This window comes from Mytilus trossulus, chromosome 1 (genome assembly GCF_036588685.1).
Source record: "Mytilus trossulus isolate FHL-02 chromosome 1, PNRI_Mtr1.1.1.hap1, whole genome shotgun sequence".
NCBI lineage: Eukaryota > Metazoa > Mollusca > Bivalvia > Mytilida > Mytilidae > Mytilus > Mytilus trossulus.
The window spans coordinates 88,244,349-88,260,422 of NC_086373.1; the positions used below are offsets into that span (position 1 = coordinate 88,244,349).

At 32.2% G+C, this 16,074-nt stretch overlaps 1 protein-coding gene across 1 annotated transcript; it reads right to left on the reverse strand.

Moving 5' to 3' along the window:
• Positions 1-14,765: 14,765 nt before the first annotated feature.
• On the reverse strand, positions 14,766-15,780 carry LOC134710999 (caveolin-3-like). The gene is made up of 2 exons (XM_063571428.1): positions 15,627-15,780; positions 14,766-15,290 (listed from the first exon to the last, which is right to left on the reverse strand). Exons 1-2 carry the CDS (start codon positions 15,681-15,683, stop codon positions 14,955-14,957), a joined length of 393 nt encoding a protein of 130 aa, XP_063427498.1. The 5' UTR covers positions 15,684-15,780; the 3' UTR covers positions 14,766-14,954.
• Between the last annotated feature and the right edge of the window lie 294 nt (positions 15,781-16,074).

Genomic DNA, 16,074 nt, shown 5'->3' on the forward strand with positions numbered 1-16,074 from the left:
TTCGATAAACCTAATGAATAATATAAACAAAGAAACTTAGATCAATCTAAAAAAAAATAATGTACAATATCGATTTCTTACAAAAATACTATATTTCTGTGAAATTAACAGACCAGTTGTGATTTACTGTCAACGTTTTGAGAAAAAAAAGGCATATAATAGGAGTACGATTAATAGAGAATAAAAAAAAAGCAAAATCATTGAATTCACTTCTGAAATTAATGTTTTAGATACCAGAACAACATATTACGATAAATGCCCATTGAAGTAATTTTGTTACAGACTTAAAATTGAACAACAAATAAAAAGAGAATAAAGTGACTGTTGTGACTTTCATTTGTGTATTTATAATTAATGGTATTTATATATATATAGTATTAGCAAGGGATTATTAAAATGCAATCTATAGCAGGAATTTCGCATAAAGAGGTAGGTATATTGTTGCTTCCTACTCTAAAAGCTTTTTCATATGTTGTGTTTGGAGAATATTCTCTTTTACAGAGTAGCACATATCATTTCACATAAAGCAACGTTATCATCTGGCTTCTGTTCGATGTTCTATAGCAGCATTGAGATGTCAAATGGTTGGTCATTATGATGATAAGTCCTTTCAATGTCCCTTTTATTCTATTTGTATCTGTGTATCACTAATGTAACACAAAAAAAAACGTGTCTATAAAAGAGAGACGAAAGATACCAGAGGGTAAGTCAAACTCATAGATCGAAAATAAAATGACAAACAGACAAACAATAGTGCACATGAGACAACATAGAAAACTAAAGAATAAGCAACACGAACCTTACCAAAAACTAGGGGTGATCGCAGGTGCTCCGGAACATGTGGCATCCGTCGTGTTGCTTATGTGATAACAAATCCGGTAAATAGTCTAATTAGGTAGGACTCATATAAGAGAGGGAGGGGACGCAAGGAACATATCCGATATCATTTGTGAAACGGTTATTCCAAAATAGTCAACCAACTCGTGATGGCGTCCATAAAATTCACGTAGGGATGATTTCAACTTCACCATTTTGGAACTCTTGGTTTAATAGCTTCCTTGTGAGCAGCAAATCATGATAGGAAATGCAAGCACGGGAATATCGCATCAATTGGTAAGTATATACCCCGTGTGCAGGTGTTGCTAGAATGTAGCTACTTAGAAATGGAAAGTTCACAATTGGAAAGCTGAAATCATCTCTTTTGTCGTAAAGTTTTGTTTTCAACCGACCCTCAATGTCAATTTCTAGGTGTAAGTCAAGATATGATTTTGAATTATTTGGTGAAAGAACGTCATCTGCATAGCGGAAAGTCGAGTTAAAGGATATTGCTAGTTTCTTATCTGTATTCCTAAGGAGTTCCTTTATGAAGTCAGCTCATAATTATAAATAAAAAGACAAGTCGAGACAAGAGGGGCACAATTGGTTCCCATTGGAATGCCGACAGTCTGTTGAAAAACACGTCCTCCGAACGAAACAAATATATTGTCAATCAAGAAATCAAGCATCTTGATCATGTCAGTTCAGAGAATTTTTGGTTTGAATCAGAGTGATCCTTTACAAAGTAGGAATTATCTCTCCCTAAGACAGGATACTTGTATCTACGTTGGCCATTGCTTTTTTTATGAAATAAAGCAATACCAACTCTTTCAATTTGTCTTTTAGGAACGTTTGGAACGTGGAATACGTGTATTAAGTGTAAAAAAGTCATATGTTTTAATATTATTACAACATGAAAGAGAGTTAGATTGTATGGACTCTAAAAGATCTTTGGAATTTTTAAGGATCCACATCTGATTCACGCCACCTCTCTAGATTATGCACTTTCACAGTAACTTTGAAGCCCGTCTTTGATTTCTGATAAAATAGATGTTAATAATTAAGAAAGAGGTTTCGTGGAGCATTTGGAAGACCCAGCAATATACTGTTGATTGTAAGTACACTTATGCAGTTTAGGTATCCAATACAGTGATGGAAGATCCAGTTCTTCATCTTTGGTTGAAATTCCAAAGGAACATAGAACAGACCCTTTATTATCCAGGATTTCCTCTTTGGTCAGTGTCGTGAGGGTACAATTGAGGTTCCAAGTGGATTGTCAACACATTATTCGTTTATCAAGCAGTTATATAATATATGTGCAATTCATGATTTGTCGGATTATCATTGTTTGGATACATTTTCCATACTTTGAAGTCTTGCATTGTCTACTATCTCTTGGTTAAAATTTCCACATGGTTCTCACTTGTTCTCTTAACGTTAGCTTAGAAATACAAATCATAAAGATATTCTTAATGGTAGACAGATGTATTATTGACAAGTAACTTGAAAGGGGGAACATCTCGATAATGGTGTACATGTAATAAGGAACACAACCTTCAAAACAGTGTTTTGTTATTGAGAGGAGTCGAACAGTTTGAAAACAATTAATAACAGATATTCTTTTATGTAATAGGCAAGAGGATGCTTAAAAGACTGATGCAATTTTATGGCAAACAAGCAAACTTCTCTGCGTAAAATGAAGTAGTGAATCGCCATAAAATGTGTCTTGCTAATCAAATTGCAAAGTTAAATTCGCCTTACATTTCTCTAAAAAAAAAGGTGAAAAAAGAAATAAAGGGGAAATATTTGAGTTTTTCAATTTTCAATTGAAAATATGTCAAATACTAAACTAGAGTCCTAAAAAGTAAAATAACAAAAATTAATGTCATTTTGGTCTCCGGTGAAGAGTTATCTCATTGGCAATCAAAACATGTCTTCTCTTTTTTATAATAACTTCTCGATTCAATTTTATTATTAGTGCTTTTTGTCACTGGATCAACATGTTTATCAAAGTCGACACGGAGATCCTACAACTAAAGATAAATACATGATGATTGAAGTTGCTCTTCGAACGAACTGAAGGTAAGAGTACTCCCAAACAACTAGAGAATTTAGTGCAATAGTTACTTTGTGCAATTATTGTTTCTTTCTCTTGTTCCTTTAAACAACTACTGTAAAGCTTAGATTAAACACTATGACACTCAACAACAATTAAAAAAAAAAAACAATAAATCAAGCAATCATTATCATAATAAAGGCAACCATCAGGTCTGGCAAAAAAGTTACTGATTTGTTTTTATAATATACTTGTAAGTTTATCAAGCTTGTTGTTTGGTAATTTATTTAAAATTATACAAGTGTGGACACAGATGAGTGTGGATAGTATGTTTGGATGTTGGACATTGTCTTATGACAAAAGGAGTTCTATGTTTTTCCTTTATGGTGTTATTTTTTTGTCTATCTGATGAGTTAAGCCTTTTTTAACTGATTTTTTATAGTTCGTTCTTATGTTGTACTGTTATACCACTGTCCCAGGTTAGGGGGAGGCTTGGGATCCCACTAACATGTTTAACCCGGCCACATTATTTTTGTATGTGCCTGTCCCAAGTCAGGAGCCTGTAATTCAGTGGTTGTCCTTTGTTTATGTGTTACATATTTGTTTTTCGATCATTTTTTTACATAAATGAGGCCATTAGTTTTCTCACTTGAATTGTTTTACATTGTCTTATCGGGGCCTATTATAGCTGACTATATATGCGGTATGGGCTTTGCTCATTGTTGAAGGCCGTACGGTGACCTATAATTGTTAATGTTTGTGTCATTTTGGTCTTTTGTGGATAGTTGTCTCATTGGCAATCATACCACATCTTCTTTTTTATATTATTAATTGTGTTGCACGGTGACAACCAACCTGAGCATTAGAACTGTTATTTATTTAATATTTTTTTTTATGTTCAAGACAGACATGGAGGAGACAGTAATAACACTAGTTACTGAATGATTATGATAGAATATGTTCTAAATCTTTGATTTTGGATACATTTTGTATCTAGGAGAGCAACACATAATAGATTAATTTTTTCACGCGTTTTTTTTCTATATGGGAGATGATATCTAGATTTGAGAACATGATATAAGGAGCCTGTAACTCGGTGATTGTCGTTTATTTATGTGTTACATTAAGTTTGTTTTTAATTTTTTTTTTAACATAAATAAGGCCATTAGTTTTCTCGTTTGAATTGATTGATATTGTCATTTCGGTGCCTTTTATAGCTGATTATGCGGTATTGGCTTTGCTTATTGTTTATGTCTGTACAGTGACCTATAGTTGTTAACTTCTGTGTCATTTGGTCTCTTGTGGAGAACTGTCTCATTGGAAAGCATACCACATCTTTTTTTATATGTATTTGCTTACTATTGGTATGGTTCACTAGATTTATTTAAAAAAAACTTAAGTTAACACTAAATAATTCTTCAATGTTTCCATTTGTAAAAGGGCATAACCCTAGAATGATAATCAAAGTGCTTGTAATCACTGAATGGTTATTAAAGACTGCTTTAATTTATCAGTTGGTAGTGAATTTTGCATTGTATAAAGCATTTATTTAAGTTGATTAAACTACTATTCTGGACAGAGAAAGACAACTCTAATTTTCAAAGAAGATTTCATAAAGCATTGGTTTTAGGTAATTCAACAACCATTCTGGACAATTTATGGTCTCGACTCTACAAACATGCTTGTTTTTGGCCCTCAATTCCTCGACTGTTTGCCCCAATAACCCTTAAAATATACCCCAACCTTCTACTTATGGTATTAAACATTATGGTACAATTTCAGAGCAATTGAAATACTTATACACAACTTTTTGTACTGACACTAAATTAATGCTTGTTTTGGGCACCTTTGGAACCTAAACCTTATGGACTATAACCCCCAAAATCAATCCCAAGCTTCCTTTTGTGGTTATAAACATTGTGTTATAATTTTATTTATTTCTTTTTGCTTATAATTATAGTTAAGTTATTATATGGAAACCATCTGTTTTCGGACGACGACGACAGGATACCTATTTAGGACCGCAAAAATTTCTGTGGTTGTATAAAAATTTCAAGCATGAACAATGAAATATAGTTTAAGAAATCGATAAGCCTAGATAGAACTTATCGTTTTTTTAACATAATTGAAAATTAAAATGGAATGCTTTTATCTCCCTAATACTTACATTGTACATAAGAGGTGATACTACTTTGACAAATCCTTGTACATGAGAGTTGTCTGTCAAATCTTTATTTACAAAGAAAGAATTGCATAACAATGAACTGAGCTCAAAGCAAAGTAATTTAATAATACACTTAGACAAAGAGCTAAATCCAGTGATATACTTTGTACTACAGGTCCTTCGTGAACATCCATCGACCAAAACCATAACCACATACTACATGGTTGGATTCAGAAGTCCTGAAAAAGACATGATTTTTTTATTGTATTTTAAGTATATATATGCACAGGTTAAAACTTTCTTGTGGTATGATCATTCAGTATCTAGCAACTATCAATTTGCTTCATGCACATATTGATATAGGTTTAGTGTCCTTCTGTTGGAAATAAGAACACACACACCTCCATCTAGTTTTAGTCAACTGACAAAATATTCATAACTATAAAATGTTATCTAAGACCATAGGTGGATCCAGCCCCCCCTTTTTATTGGAAAAATTTGGTTGATTATATAGGGAATCACTCACTGAAGCATGACTGCCCCCCCCCCCTGAAAAGTTCTGGATCCACCATTGAAGACTTGTCAGTGTCTATTTATCATTGCCACTAAATCAGTGATATATGTACACATAAATATATGTAATTATATACATGCAAGACTAAAATTATAAAGTACATATATAAGACTAAAACTGGCATTCAGCATTTACTACATCTTCATTCCCAAATATAAAAAAAGATGTGGTATGATTGCCAATGAGACAACTATCCACAAAAGACCTAAATGACACAAACATTAACAATTATAGGTCACCCTACGGCCTTCAACAATGAGCAAAACCCATACTGCATATATAGTCAGCTATAAAAGGCCCCGATAAGACAATGTAAAACAATTCAAGCTAGAAAACGGCCTTATATATGTAAAAAAAATGAACGAAAAACAAATATGTAACACATAAACAAACAACAACCACTGAATTGCAGGCTCCTGACTTGGGACAGGCACATACATAAATAATGTGGTGGGGTTAAACATTTTACCGGGATCCCAACCCTCCCAAAAATTGCTATTTCACAATATTGTGCAATTAGATATTTCTTGCCATTGCGCAATACTGTGCAATTGAAAAGACTTGCTATTGCACAACACTTAATATAATAGTTTTAGATCCTGATTTGGACCAACTTGAAAACTGGGCCCATAATCAAAAATCTAAGTACATGTTTAGATTCAGCATATCAAAGAGGCCCAATAATTCAATTTTTGTTAAAATCAAACTTAGTTTAATATTGGACCCTTTGGACTTTAATGTAGACCAATTTGAAAACAGGACCAAAAATGAAGAATCTACATACAGTTAGATTTGGCATATCAAAGAACCCCATTTATTCAATTTTTGATGAAATCAAACAAAGTTTAATTATGGACCCCGATTTGGACCAACTTGAAAACTGGGCCAATAATCAAGAATCTAAGTACATTTTTAGATTCAACATATCAAAGAACCCAACCGATTCATTTTTTGTCAAAATCAAACTAAGTTTAATTTTGGACCCTTTGGACCTTAATGTAGACCAATTTGAAAACGGGACCAAAAGTTAAGAATCTACATACACAGTTAGATTCTGCATATCAAAGAACCCCAAGTATTCAATTTTGATGAAATCAAACAAAGTTTTATTTTGGACCCTTTGGGCCCCTTATTCCTAAACTGTTGGGACCAAAACTCCCAAAAACAATACCAACCTTCCTTTTATGGTCATAAACCTTGTGTTTAAATTTCATAGATTTCTATTTACTTATACTAACGTTATGGTGCGAAAACCAAGATAAATGCATATTTGGGTCCCTTTTTGGCCCCTAATTTCTAAACTGTTGGGACCTAAACTCCCAAAATCAATACCAACCTTCCTTTTGTGGTCATAAACATTGTGTTTAAATTTCATTGATTTCTATTTACTTAAACTAAAGTTATTGTGCGAAAACCAAGAATAATGCTTATTTGGGCCCTTTTTTGGCCCCTAATTCCTACACTGTTGAAACCAAAACTTCCAAAATCATTCCCAACCTTTCTTTTGTGGTCATAAACCTTGTGTCAAAATTTCATAGATTTCTATTGACTTAAACTAAAGTTATAGTGCGAAAATCAAGAAAATGCTTATTTGGGCCCTTTCTGGCCCCTAATTCCTAAAATGTTGGGACCAAAACTCCCATAATCAATACCAACCTTCCTTTTATGGTCATAAACCTTGTGTTAAAATTTCATAGATTTCTATGCACTTTTTTTAAAAATTATATAAATGTTTATTTGTTTTATTCAACTATAACATATTTGTATGAATTTCTTCAATTGAATGCATAAATGGCAGGTGTTTGGTCTAGCCTAAGAATTTAATCAATTAAAAAGTAGCAAATGCATTGCATCTGCTTTTATTTATAATACAAGATTTAATGGCCGTTATCATACATATTATTTGTTATGAACTGTTATTTTGCTGAAGAACAATCCACATGTCTCACAGAATGGCGCAATGCAACAGTGCATTATGATTCCAATAAATTTCTGGCATGCCCCAGCAAAGATTGCAAAGCATCTCATATATGGTGTCCAGCACCATACGTGCTCAAAGGTTAAGCACGCAAAGGTACATCCCCAATATAGAGCAATACACAATCCACATAGCAAGGTGAGTAACTTGTAGCAGCAGCCTAGTCGAAATTGGTAACAATTTTATGATAATGCCCATACACCGTCTATACTATGGACACCCTCCGGCTCTCCTAAAACGTCCTCAAAATTAACCTTAAAATACAAAGTACATGTTTTAATGTAGTGGTAAATCAATTTTAAATTTTTATTGAGAAGAAGAAAGGAGTAGGTCCGGTAAGGACCAATTTTGGCCTCAAATGTCAAGTTCAACTGGCGAAAGATTTTGACCACTTTTTAAACACTTAAGTGTCTACTTCAATTGAATCAATTAGTTTATGTAAAAAAATTTAACTGATTTAGTCTTTAAAAACGATCCGATTCAAGCTCAAATGTGAAAAATCTACCAAATATGCCGAAAAATGTCAATTTTCAGATGGTTTTTGTCAAAAATGAAAGTGGCCGCATGAGTGTTCATCCTCAACCTTTATATATGTTATGTATTATTATCATAAAATACAACTTACATTTCAATATTAAGGATGAACACGAATGCGGTCATTTTCGTTTTACACGAAAATCGTCCAAAATTTAACTAAAATGCTAGAATTGTGAAGATTTCAGTAATTTAGCATGACTTTATGGTGCTATTACCCGCCATATGTGCATAGTATTGTCAAAAACAGCCCATATTTATGTAGCAGAAGCATTCTGCTGTCCAATGAATAACTTGATAACATGATAACATGTTTACAATTTTGTAAAACTGCTATATTTTGGGGCCAAAAAGGGGTCTTACTGGACCTACTCCTTTGTTTGAATGTTAACATTTATTTGTCATAGTTATATTTTTAAAGTCTTTTGATTATCACTGTTACTATTGTTACTTTTAAGTACAAATATTTTTTAGCTAGATTTATTTATTAAATATAATCACATTTAAATTATTTTTGTTTCCCTAGAAATATATTTTTTCTTTTACATTTTAACCATTGCTTGTGTTTTTGATCTGTAATCCTTTTATTAATATAGTCTTTCTAATATTAATTGATACTTTTACTAGTAAATATTTTACAAGCAGTTTAAAACCAGTAATTATTTTTTAATTTTATAAGTATAAAATATATATAAAGAAATCCTCAATCTAATTTTTTATATAAATGTACAGTTGTCTGATGTGTTTTAAAGTGTCTCATAAGTCTATTCTAAGGCTGGATATTTGATATCTGTTTGTATTATGAATTGTTGTATATATAAAATGTACCGATAAACGATGTATGACTTGTCCAAATTTAATAGAAGAAAGTTCTATTTAATTCAAAAATGGAATGCATTTTACTGTTAAACAAAATATGTCTTGTAAAAGTTCAAATATCATCTATTCTCTCATATGTTCAAATTGTGAGGAATTCTATGTTGGAGAGACAAAAAATGAACTGCGAACTAGAATGACATTTCATAGACAGAAAACCAACCATGAAGATTTAACACTCATCAGGGCAAACGACCATTTCCATCGTTGTTCTAATGGACGATTTAAAATATTTCCATTGTATATGGTCAATCGTAAAAATGATTTTCCCCGGAGGAAGAAAGAAGACTTATTCATAAACATTCTCAACCCGGGATTAAATGATAAATAAGATTCGTATTTTGACGTTACATTTTTTAAAGACTTTAAATGACATTAGTAGACTCCCTTGTATTTGTTAACGTCAATCAATTGTTTTATATACAAGTCACATTTTACCTGAAGATCTGTGAAAGCAGTGAAAGTACTAGTAAAAGTGATGAATTGAAATCGTTATTATCTTTTAATAATTTTCTTATATATATATCTCCATGCCTTATATATCATGTACTGTAGTACACCGCTAGATTAAAACTGACGTGGAAAGGTAACAGATGGCCACCGAAGGCTTTATTTTTGTAGAGCCCAGGTGGTCGTGTGGTCTAGCGGGACGGCTGCAGTGCAGGCGATTAGGTGTCACGATATGACAGTAGCATGGGTTAACATTGTTTGGTTGATGTTTAGACGAGTTGTGTGTGTATATATATATATACATAAGTACGTCTGAGCCAGTGACAACCCTACAACAGATGTATCCATCGGATCGCCATCAATGATGGTGATACATGGCTGTGTACATAATGTATATACAACTCGTCTAAACATCAACCCAACAATGTTAGATCTGTAAATTTGCTTTCGCAAATTTTTGGTTCTCCCCTCGCCGGGATTCGAACCCATGCTACTGTGATATCGTGACACCGAATCGCCTGCACTGATATATTTCTCGTCTAAACATCAACCCAACAATGTTAGACCTGTAAATTTGCTTTCGCAAATTTGTTGTTCTTCCCTCGCCGGGATTCGAATCCATGCTACTGCGATATCGTGACACCAAATCGCCTGCACTGTAGCCGTCCCGCTAGACCACACGACCACCTGGGCTTCATAAAAATAAAGCTTTCGCTGGTCATGTGTTACCTTTCCACGTCAGTTTTAATCTAGCGGCGTACTACAGTACATAATATGTAAGGCATGGAGATATTATTTTTACAGATCAGCTAAATTATCTATAGTAAAGGATCCTACAAATTAATGTAAGATACAATCACAGAAAATAATTATATTTATAAGTACGTCTGAGCCAGTGACAACTAAATATATATATTGTCTGATCAAATATGTGGCACTATAATAAAATATTTTTTTATTTATTTTTTATTTTCTTATTATTTATTTTAGATTCGTAGTTGCACTTTAATATGAATATGACTGTCCCTCTGGTATCTTTCCTTTCTCTTTAATAAAGTATGAAATGTAATACCTTTAGGAAAATTGAATAAAGCTTTGACCATAGACTAATACAGAAAAATGAAATTAATCTCATACGTCTGAAACGCTTTTGGTACGATTAATGCCACTGTTTTGAAATATATGTTTTATAAGAACCGATCTTTATGAATATTTTAAATTTAAGTCTAACTTAATAATGAAAATATGAATTCAAAACCTTTAATCTTTTCGTTGCCAAAGTAAAGGGTTTTCCCCCGGTATCACCTCCGAAAAAAAGTTAATTCTACTGGACTTCGTTACATGCCCATATAATTGATTTATATCATTACAACTGAAATTATTTTATTTTCTTATACAGATTTTAAAAAGAAATATTTTAAAGAAAAATCTTTGGATTTGATTGAGGAGATTTGATGATATCAGTCAAATTTAAGAAATATATTTTTGCAAATTTTGTGTGCCTTCGTTTCAAGTGTTCACCAATTTTTACAAATTATTTATTTAGTTATACATGTAGTTGAAAGGATATACGAGAAATTTAAAAAGTTTTCGATTTCAGTTATATTTCAACGAATTGAATTTATATGCAATAGGTTATCGAAATCTGTGAAATAACATAAATTTTGTCCTTGATCTTAATAGATTGAGGAAATATTGAAGCATTTTTCTTGCAAAACCAAAACTACATTGGAAGACAAACCATTTAATGAGGTACTTTAGAAAGCATCTTGTTTTACAAATTTCACAAGCATTTGCATAAAAAATGAAACCAACACGTTATACATTTCATGCTTTCGAAGCGCTTTACTGGATCTACCATCATTAGCTCAGTTTGTTTTAGATTTTTGAGTTTGACTGTCCCTTTGGTAATTTTCGTCCCTCTTTTAGGAACGCCCGAAAGCTGAGTTTTTGAAAGTCAATGATGAATAAGAACCTGAACAGTTAAAGATTGTTTCAAAAATAGGTTTAAACAAAAACAAACTCATTTTAAGAGGAAAAATGATCTTTTCTGCTGTTGTTTTTTCTATGGTCAGGTTGTTGTCTCTTTGATACATTTCCCATTTCCATTCTCAAAAAAAAATTGTAGTATTTATTGTATTAAGTGTTGATTGGACAATGTCAATTTACCCCTTTATTTCTATTGTTTCCTGTGGTTACTTAATTAACAGCACTTTCATTATATGTAATCTTATAGCCAAAGAACAGTTAACCAGTCGACCAAAGAACGAACTACATGGATTAAGCAAACACTTGTAAAATCTATCAAAGTTGTAGTTTTGTAAAATTATAGTTTTTTGTCATAGATAATGAATTTTCAATATGGTCCGATAATTAGAAATGCGCTAATATATTAATGTTCAGACATGAAATAAAATGTATCCAGCGTGAAATAAATTAAAATGAAAATAGTAAGTTTTTACGTTATTTAGTTAATATGATTGTATGCTATTCTTTTAAACTTTTTCGAATCGAGCGTCACAGATGTGTCTTTGTGACATAACTCGCGTCTGGTAAAAAATGTCAATCCTGGTATCTATGATGATTTTTTATTTTACATTGTACAAAATGATTAATATACAGCGTGACCAATTACTCAATATTCTGAGTCAAACGAACGCAAGAAAATCATGGTAGCTCATTGTTTTTTTTACTGTTTTACATGATGTTTTACTTTTTGTCTGTCAACAGTGGTTCTGTTTGTTTGAGTAAAGATTTTAATAAACAAAGAGATGCAGCAAGATCAGTCGATATGCCATATTTTCTGAAATCTAAAATTGATTGATAGCATTCTGTCATTTATAGGCTGGTTATAAGGTCAGTAAATGAAAATTGAAAAGTTGGTGATCATAAAAATCAAACATGTTTCGAGTGTTACTTTCAGCAGTAAAATATACTCATGTCTCTCGTCTCGTGTCGTTTGAAATATCCTGACTTTTTTTATTGAAATATTTAACAGGGTTGATAAAAGATGTTTTTTTCATCTTGTGACATACCGACCTGTGTATAGAATATGTGAATAGAAAGCATCAATCAAATCAGAATATATATATTTTATCTTTAAGATTATTTACATGTCTTTTTTAATAATAGGATGCTTTGCTAACTCAAATCTTGTGCATTGTTTATTTTCAGATTACATTATATTAATTTGATTGCAATCAATATTCCTCCAAATTAGAAAACTCAGTGAAGTCATCATAGTAAGAGCTTCCGATGTTAATACATATACTAGTTATCTACTATATGAATCCTTTTCGTTATTCATTTTTGAGTATCAATTTTATAAAATTTGATCTCTTTTCTGAGCACTGGGTCGGTACTGCTGCCGTTGGAATTCAAATTCTCGGTGGCAAAATCAACTCAGGGGTCAATGAATGATGTGGTACCACAGGAATATGACAGTTGTTGTCCATTCGTTTGATGTGTTTGTGCTTTTGATTTGGGACTTTCCGTTTTGATGTTTCCTCGGATTTCAGTATTTTTGTGACTTTACTTTTTAATTGACATGAATTATGATATATCTTTTTTAAATTCTATGTTGATAAGATAAGTAATTATTAAGAAACTTAACTTTTAACCTGCTCACGAGGCACCAAATTTATAAGGTGTTGCTTTTCATGGCCTGAGAACAACTAACATGCTCTACTTAAGTTGGGTTTGTGATGTTTGCAGTTGATCTTAAAGAGGGACAAAAGATACAAGTGGAACAGTCAAACTAATAAATCAAAAATAAACTGACCACGCCATGGCAAAACAAATGACAAAGAAGAACAGACAAATAATTGTTAACAAGACTGAAGACTGAGCAACACGAACCCCACAAAAACTGGGGTGCTCCGGAAACGTAAGCATATTCTGCTCTTAATGTAGAACCCGTAGTGTTGACCGTCTAAGGTGAATTTTTTTTTAATTATAGCTATTCCTGGTCGATATATTCGTGCAAACGTGTACCTCTGAACATCGACAGGATTCTTTGTGTTATATTTTTGCTGTAACTGCTTTGTTTTAAATGCACGGAAAGGAAATGAGTAAAATGAATTCATTTTAGGTGTTCTTAATCAAACCACTTATTATTTTCAACAAATACCGCGATGATACGACTGTAAACGATGACAACTTACAACAATTTTGATTGAATTATTGTTAATTATTTGATTTCCAGTGGCAGTTATTTCATGCATTTTAAGATCGAGAAAAAACTTTAATAAGTAATACAATTAAGTAGGTTGTGTTTATAAAGTATAATGGTATTGTGATAGGGGCAGACATTTTGCATCCACTATTTCGAAATCTTTTGAATTATGTAATGCAAAGCTCTGATTCCTTGTCTTAGTTTTGGTGTACTTGTGGTCATGTTTTGCTTCATCAGTCCATCAACGAATATATAGATTTTTGGGCTTTCAAATAGTTTAGCCTCGAGAATCACTGAAGAGAAATTAATTGTCAAAGGACGCACCTGGTACTTATATCTCTGCAGATGGACTGTAAGACCCCGAGATATTAAGTAGTCCAGAAGCCAGTATTTCGATAATAGCATAAAAAAGGGACAAAAGACACCAGAGGAACAGTCAAACTCATAGATAGAAAATAAACTTACAACGACATGGTTAAAAACAAAACTGACAAACAGAAACTTAATAGTACAGAAGACACAACATAAAAAAACAAAAGACAAAGCAACACGAACCCCACCAAAAACTGTGGGTGATCTCAGGTGCTCCGTAAGGGTAAGCAGATCCTGCTCTACATGTGGCACCCATCGTGTTGCTTATTTAATTACAAATCCGGTATATATATTCTAATTCGGTAGGTTACATTGGTGAAAAGGGAAGGCTATTATAGTTACGACATAAAGAACATATCCAATATCATCTGTGAAACGGTTATTCCATAATGTCGAAATGTTTTGAATTAAGAAATTTAGATCCTTTTTGCATAGCAATGATATTTGTCCAGGTTTGCCTCTACTTTTCTTTTCTTTTTTGTTCAGCTTAATGTATAATGTTTTGGACTAAACGAAAGAAATGAAGAATTCTTAACTATCGAAAGTTGATCTGGTAAAGTAAATGTGTTCGTAAATTGTATTATCCAGTCACATACGGACGACTCGATATCAAACATAAACAAGAAAACGAACGGAAGCATTAAAAATAGAAAGGATAGAAACAAATCTGACATATATCAGTCACTATAAGGCCACTGATAAACAAATACATGTGAGGCCATAACTATATATGCCGATTGCAATGTATGCAACTTTAGTAATACAATTAAGTATGAGACATAGGTTCAACTAACTTTATTCAATAATAACATGTGTATAAATATATCTTCATCTCAATGCCCTAACGATATAATTTTTTGGACTACTCTCTAATAACTATAAGCATTTTCTAACCATATAAGTAACAAATAATTTTGAAGTTATTGATTTATAATAGAAGATTTAATGTTGTTATCAATATTAATTTTTGTTTTGAACTGTTATTTTGCTAAAAAACAACCCACATGTTTCACAGAATGGCGCAATGCAACAGTTCATCATGATTCCAATAAATTTCTGGCATGCCCCAGCAAAGATTGAAAAGCATCTCATATATGGTGTCCAGCACCATACATGCTCAAAGGTTAAGCACGCAAAGGTACATCCCCAATACAGAGCAATACACAATCCACATAGCAAGGTGAGTAACTTGTAACAGCAGCCTAGTCCACATCGGTAGCATTTGTATGAAAATATCCATACTTTGTCAAAACTTTGGGCACCATCTGGTTCTCCTAATACGTCCTCAAATTCAACCTTAAAATATAAAGCATATGCATGAAAAGGTGCATTTAATCAAAATATAAAAAAATGAAGTACAAAACGAAGATAACTCAAAAAATTTGCAGAAGACCATTTGTAGTAATAATTTGTAAATGAGTCCAATACGCATAATGTTAAATTGGTTTAACATTTTGAGCTTTTGATTTTGTCATTTGATTAGGGACTTTCCGTTTTGAATAGAGTTCAGTATTTTTATGATTTTACTTTTTAACCTATATCATTATTGATGTTAACCATTCGAATATGTCATTAAAGGAATAAAATGCACATTTGTTCGCAATAATTCTTTTCTACATAATTTTTTTTTACCTTGATATGGCTATTCAAATCATTCGGGTCCCTTCTGCTGAGATCAATATCCGCCATTGTGGTTATATGTCTGCCTTCAAATAGTTTCTAGCTAAAAATGAAAACATGATTTGCTTTTAACCGTATAAGCAGTCATGATTAGTTATAAATGAAACACATGGAAAGATTTAAAACAATAGAAGTATGAGCGGAAGAATGGATCTCAAAGGAAGGTATTATTGATACAAGCGTTGCTTGGAGAGTTTCTCTTTATTCCCGTTATTTCTATTGTTTGGGTGTAAGTTATTTTCTTTTATTGACACTACTCCGTTTCTATATAAATCATTTCAAAACAAATATGAAAATTAAAAGGGACATTGCCTTTACCCTTATTCTTCTTTTTCTTTTAATTATAACTAATTACTATAGTTATGTTGTTTTGACGAGACATTGACTGTATTGTACATTG

Bases quoted from the DNA above. Each gene is read 5' to 3' on its own strand.
- LOC134710999 (XM_063571428.1), bottom strand. From the start codon at position 15,683: ATGGCGGATATTGATCTCAGCAGAAGGGACCCGAATGATTTGAATAGC. The intron at 15,291-15,626 runs GTAAAAAAAAAT...TTATATTTTAAG, and splicing joins ATTTGAATAGCCATATCAAG to GTTGAATTTGAGGACGTATT.